This window comes from Mus caroli, chromosome 8 (genome assembly GCF_900094665.2).
Source record: "Mus caroli chromosome 8, CAROLI_EIJ_v1.1, whole genome shotgun sequence".
Classification (NCBI taxonomy): Eukaryota; Metazoa; Chordata; class Mammalia; order Rodentia; family Muridae; genus Mus; species Mus caroli.
This window is the reverse complement of record NC_034577.1, coordinates 12,399,928-12,406,441: the sequence shown is the minus strand read 5'-3', so window position 1 is coordinate 12,406,441 and position 6,514 is coordinate 12,399,928. Positions and strand designations below refer to the sequence as shown.

Sequence of the window (6,514 nt, the reverse complement as noted above, 5' to 3'; positions counted from 1 at the left end):
AATGCCATCCACGCAGAGCGAAACAACCTCCAGGTCTGATGTGTCGCCTTGGTTTGAATTTCCAGGTGAAACACTGCCACTGGCTACATCCAATCAGATTCTGCTTCGATTCAGCGCCAAAAGCGGAGCTTCTGCACGGGGTTTCCACTTCGTCTACCAAGGTGAGGAGAGCCCTGTGAGCTGCCCTTTGTGGAGCAATGTGGGGGTGGGGAGCACCCTGTGTTCTGCACTTTGACAGTGATCTGGGGGTTCGCACTATGTGCTGCACTTCCTCTACCAAGGCGAGGAGCGCCCTGTGAGCTGCACTTTGTGGAGCAATGTGGGAGGTGCCCTNTGAGCTANATATTGTGTACCAAGGAGAGGGTGCCTCCCAGGCTTCTAACATGGAAGAAAAGCCAACAAGTTTCATTTCTGCGATGTCTAAATAATCAAAGGCATTCACATATGTGAGACAAAATCACTTATTAAGAATAATTACATTTTGTTTTGGCACATTAAATTGTACTTCTACTTCAAAGACATATTATGTTACTTTTTAGCATTATAAAAATAATTATTAATTAAACTACCCCTGAGTGGCTCTTTGGATCTTACAAAATGACATAAAATACAGCATTTTATCTAATTATATAAATCATGTCATAAACATTTAGAGCTACATNTAGAGTGAAATATAAATATATATTTTAAACAAACATATTTGTTATGGCAAGTAGCTGAAATTATAATTTAACGAAGTCAAACACAGAATTGAGATGTCCATGACAGTTACTCTGAATGAACACCACTTTGGAAAATTAACCGGTCTGTTCCATATCTTTATTCCTGTTTTGTTGGTTTGTTTAATTTGGAGCATATATAAATAAATCTGAGATTGTTTAAAAGTCCCTCCAAATGAAAAAGATGTGGTATTCTCATTGAGCTTGAATATTCATTTCACAAACTTGAAATTAGGGAGGAGAGAACAGGGAAGCTGGAACTGCTCATGGCACAGTGGGGTGGACGGAAGAGCTGCTTCTCGCCTCCACTCAGTCCCGTCCTGAAAGCAACCCTCTTCCAGGCCTGAAGTCCCACATTTCACATCCCAGCACATGAGGCTGAGGCAGGAGGATGGCGAGTTTTCAGCAAAATCTATTCCCAAAACATCCAAAAGAAGGAATACAGTAACTCTTCATTTGTCTCCCTCGGGTCAGCCAGCCAGGAGATCACCATCTACCCTTCAGTGTTTCCCTCACAATTAGAGGGAAATCTCTTATCTGAGCCATTNCCTCTCTTGAGATAAAATTCTCCAGAAAGTGCCTTAGAAAAACTATGCTTTTCAGAAAACCATAGAGGATAGCAGCCATACCATTTGTTTCAATTCTAAAAATCTCACAGAATAATAGCAATTTGCTCAAAATATTTCCCCTAAGAGGTTTCAGTTTTCATCATCAAAATCATATGAATATCTTGGGCAGAGTGTAGCAATGATGCTGGCAGCCAGCACACAGGAGAAATATTTCTCACCCTTAAGTGGCAAATGTTTCAACAAAGTTGTTGGGGGAATTAAAAGTAGTTACATTGTTTTAAAGTTGTAGTTTTTGTTAAATGTAAGTGGCCAGTATATTTTTAATTGACTTTGGTAGATAATGACTAATTTAGGCAAGCTGGCTAAACTTATTTTCTTCAAATGAGTTTGGAATTACTTTTTTCCATGTAGATACATAATCCAGAACTCACATTTCTTCTATAACAAAGGCAGCTTGGTTGTCTTGAGTAAATGTTTCCTTTTAGGGAAAAAAAAGATCACATTAACATTAGGAAATGAATTCAAGTTACTAACAACAGGAGTCTTTGTATGGGGCTTCCTCTGGCTTTTGACAAAGCTTAGATCATTGATCAGATAAGCAGCAAAGGACCCAAGGATTGTGCTACCTGGAGTTCACAATCAGATGACATGTTCTGGAAAACAAATCATTCCATGCATATGTGTGTGTGTGTGGCAGAGTGTGTTTTTGGTTCATGTGTTTGTCAAGTGCATGTCAGTGTGTGTGCGTGTGTGCACATACATGTGTGTAGAGGCAGGAGGTCCCTGTAGGTGTCTTTCTCAGTCTCTCTCAGCCCTATTTTTTAAGACAGGGTCTGATTGTGAACTTAAAGCTCACCAATTTGTTCAGACCAACAGGACAACCAGCTCCAGGGATCTACCTGTCCGCACAAACCCAGCCCTGGGATTCTGGTGCACACCACCACACCCAGCATTTAAATTTCCATAGGGATCTGAGTTGACTTCCTCATGCTTGTTTGGTAAGCGCTCTATTGTCTGATCTGTCTCCCAGTCCTGAAAAATTGTTTCTTTATATGAATTCAGGCATCATCATTAAAATATGTAAAACTTCAAAAAACTAGAGAGCAAACATTTATAGAAAGAATCAGTTTCCCTTGTACAATAATGAGTCTGGCATATTTATTGTCTTACAAAGTTCAATACCCCACCTTTCCCTACTCGCTACTGCTGAGTTTNTGCAAAATGAGCCTTTTATCAAAGCTAAATCCCTTGATCATAAAGATGGAGGCTTGTGAATCCAGTTTATAAACTACTCAAAGGCAAAAGGAAAACTCTTCAATCCAGAAAGTTCAATTGAGCACTGTTCTTGTTTTTGTTTTTTAAATACAGTTACATTGTAGCTATGCATTATTTGTGCCCTTATTATATACAAATGTTGCGAATGGCGATAGCTTCACTCATCCCGAAGTTATTAAAGCTTGAGACTTCTCAGTGACCTTGTGCTCTGAGATTATAGGATGCTTGACCCCTGTTAGCAGGTAGACAGTCCATTATGAAGAACATCTGAGATGCCAACACAAGCCACACGTCAAAGGATGGATTGCAGAAGTGTGCCTGGGACTCAGGTGTGGAAAACTGCCCTGGCTGGCTGCCTCACAGCCGACAGTGTCTGCCTCTTGGTGGAGAATGTAGGGATTCTGAGAACAAACAGTTATTAGCTTCTAAGCTTCTTCTTCTTCTTTTTTTTTCCTCCTAAGCTTTATAAGAAGTAGTTAGTTATGCTGTCAATGCACAGAGGCAAGAGTGTCTCTGTGGGGAGTTACTTTAGATGGGCTGGTCTGTGGGCACATTTATGAGGCAGTCAGTTCTGAGGCAGAGACTTCTGAAGTATCTCAAAGTGAAGAAAGCCAACCAGCAGGCAGGCGGACCTTCCGGCAGCATGGAGCATTTGCAACTCCCTGTGCTTGACTGTGGATGGGGTATGAGCAACTGTGGNGCATTCTTGCCTCTGTGGCTCCCCTTTAGTATCCAGGCATTATAAACTAAATAAAGCCTTTCCTCCGCTCTGTCACTTACAGTCAAGGTGCTTTATCACAGCAACAGAAAGGAAAATAAAACAAAGACTTAACAGTGGCAGGCAGGGAGATGCCACCTGCACCTCTCATTTACCTATTCTGTGGCATGGACCGATCCTGTCCAAGTTAACTCAGTGGCTCAGTTTCTCATAAGCATACCATTTGGGTTTTGTCGGGGTGCGGATTTGATTTGGTTTTTTTTTTTTTTTGACTTTGTCTGAACCTTTATTTTTATTTTATCTGCATGGGTGTTTTGCTGTCTCCTGTCTGTGCACCACTGTGTACAGTACTCAGAAAGTCAGAAGAAGGCACTGGATCCCCCTGGGACTGGAATTAAAGACAGGTGTGAGCTGCTATGTGGGAGCTGGGAATCAACCCAGTGTCCTCTGGAAAAGTAGCCATTACTCCTAACTGCTGGGTCATCNCGCCAGTCTCCAGAATACTGTTTCCTAATCATCTTCCATTCAGGCCTGGCTGTTTCAACATGCAGGTCCATGCCTCTTTCAGCCAGCTCTGTGTAAGCCACTCTCACCAGTGTCAGAAAGCAGGCAGAATCCACTGTCTACTTTTGTGTGAGAAGAAGCCACGATTCTTAGGCTTTCCACACAATGGGGAAAGGGGCAACTGACCTCAGCTTGCTTCTCTGAGTCATGGCTCTGGGACACCAACCAACTAACTTCACATAACCTTCTCTAGACCCTGGTCAGAACTGAAATAGCATACAGCCTGTCCCATCTACACAGGAGAACCATTACTCCTCAACAATATCTGGACAGAACCTCAACTGCATCCACACTCAAATAATAGCTTGCCCCACACTCATCCGGTTCCTCTGAACTTGGGTGATAAAAATGGAAACCAAGGGTCTCATTACAATGAAGCCTTGCACCTACACACTGTTGCTTCTTTTCTCTGGCTGCTTTTCTGAGATGCTACAGGCTGAAAGTACAGTTGATTTTGCATTTTCAAGGAAGTCACCTTTTGCATCAAGCACTTACACAAATGTAATTTTTTTTTTTTTTTTTACCAAGAATGATTATGATGAGACTGTGTATGTAATTCACTGGTGTTTTACTAATTCGCTAACTATGACCAGCTTGTCGTGTCAGAATCCTCAACTCCAAGCAGATAAAGACTGTCTCTGTGTCACTAAAGGAAATAAGAGAAATCCCTAAATGCCCTGCAGTTTATTCTTTGTGTTCACCTTCTGTAGCAGGACGAAGTAGAAGGCCACACACATGCTTCTTAGATGGATGATGGCAAAGGTTGCTGCATGAGTTTCTCATTCTCTCCGAATAATTTGGCCTGAGTTTTTACCCACTCCAGGCTCTGTGAGACCNCGTAAAGAAACACTAAGCCTCTCACTCAACCCAGGGGCATGACCGGGTCGGTGGGGCGTGGTGAGGAGGGGCAGGGCGTGAGGGTTTCCTTTCTCCCTCACCTGCCTTCCAGCTGACCTTATGTTGCTCTCACTTCTCTCTCAGATACTTTCACAGTTGTTTTGTGATGTGACAGATNTNGTTTAAGACAGAAAGAACAGTAACAAGAGGAAAGAACTCTTGCATTCTGCCTGAAAAGCCTGGATGAGCAGGAACGGGAGGTCCTAATGGCAGGAGGGTTCCCAGCAGAATGCGGCCCTCTAGATGTTACAAGGGTCCACTAAGCACTGCCCCTCTCTCCCATTTTCTCTAGGTTCCCTTTGCTTCCCAAGCTTCCAACTTCCTGAAATGTCTTTCATAGCCACATATGCACACAGTGTTACTCATTTATGTAATTGCTTTAAAAATTGACAACTGTAGAATCCTTATCTGCATCCACTTTCCAGGGAGCAAAAGACCCTCAAAACCTCATAGACCTAGGCATTTACTTCCCAAGACAAAGANATCTGCATACCTTGGCAACCCAGGGGAACCTTAGCAGAGAGAGAGCAAGGATGACAGGTGATGAGCCTTGGGTATGTAGGGCTGGGTCAGTGTGACTGACTGCTGTGAGCGTGCTTCTCTCAGGGCCACTACATCCTTCAGTATCTTCGTTTACATATAGGAGATAGAAGGACCTGAGTGGAGCAAACACCAGTATAGGAAAAAGCCCCACCACATTAGATGGGGTCATTGATCTGCTGTGGCTCCCATGGTGCAATCTATGCTGCCTGTGACAATGTAAGTACACAGCATCTGCAGTGTAGCTCCNGGTCAATAGAAGGGGCCCCCTGCCTCTCAGCACCAAGCCACTGACTCTATGGCTTTTCCTTCTCATGGGTTGGTCAGCCCTGCTGGAATGTTCTACTTCAAGTTATCCCTCCACACTGAGTCTACCCCTCTCCCTTCCTTCTTCATTTCCAAAGCACAGGGTGATACAGTTTGAGGATGGCTTTCTAACTGTCCATCTCTAAGTACTGAATGGCTGAATTATAGGAATATGATTTTCCACCAACACTATCAGGGAGAACTGACCCTGTCTGTCAGGATAAACCCTGGGAACAAAATGAGGTTTTAGATTTTCACCTCTTCTGTGTCTAGTCTCAAAGTCCAGATGGNCTTTCCTTTCCTACACTATCAAACTTTAGTTTGCCCACATCTGTGTGGCTAGATGAGTCCCTTGCTGCACCATGGACCTTCCCTTTTTCATTTTTTGTTTGTTTGTTTGTTTGTTTTAACAAAGACTACTTGCTGGTACTCACTGACATTAAAATTAAGCATCACAGTGCAAAGAGGGATGGAAACAAATTTGTTCATGCTTTTTCTCCAGTTGGGAAGGAAGGAATTCCTCAGCCTAGAAAAATCACAGCCTAGCCTAACCCCACCCCCTTCCCCCCTTGCCAGATGAGTCTTTCCTTGGTCTTTAAGGCTCCCCCTGCAGGTGATCATCTGCACTCCAAGTATAGAGTATTTTGGAGNAATAGTTGTGGGGCCTACATCAATATTGTAGAGTGTTACTTTTTCACGGCAATGACATGAAGAAAACTTTCTTAACGAGTTGTTAGCTGCATAGAAGAACATTGCTAGCTGTAGGCCCAGCATTTTATTGCAGTTCTACAGAACTGCCTTCATCCATACAATTGCATGTCCAGCAACTCCCTACTTCCCCTCACCCATCCCTGTCCACCACCACCCTGCTCTCTGTTCCAGGGAGTATGATTGCCCTGGATCCTTCATAGAAGAGGAAGAGTGCC

At 43.3% G+C, this 6,514-nt stretch overlaps 1 protein-coding gene across 1 annotated transcript in view; it reads left to right on the top strand.

Moving 5' to 3' along the window:
* Csmd1 (CUB and Sushi multiple domains 1) overlaps window positions 1-6,514 on the top strand; it is a 1,596,626-nt gene that overhangs the window by 1,418,992 nt on the left and 171,120 nt on the right. Inside the window, exon 32 of the mRNA XM_029480674.1 lies at window positions 66-161. Coding sequence (XP_029336534.1) covers window positions 66-161 — 96 coding nt within the window. The remainder of the gene's footprint in view (window positions 1-65; window positions 162-6,514) is intronic.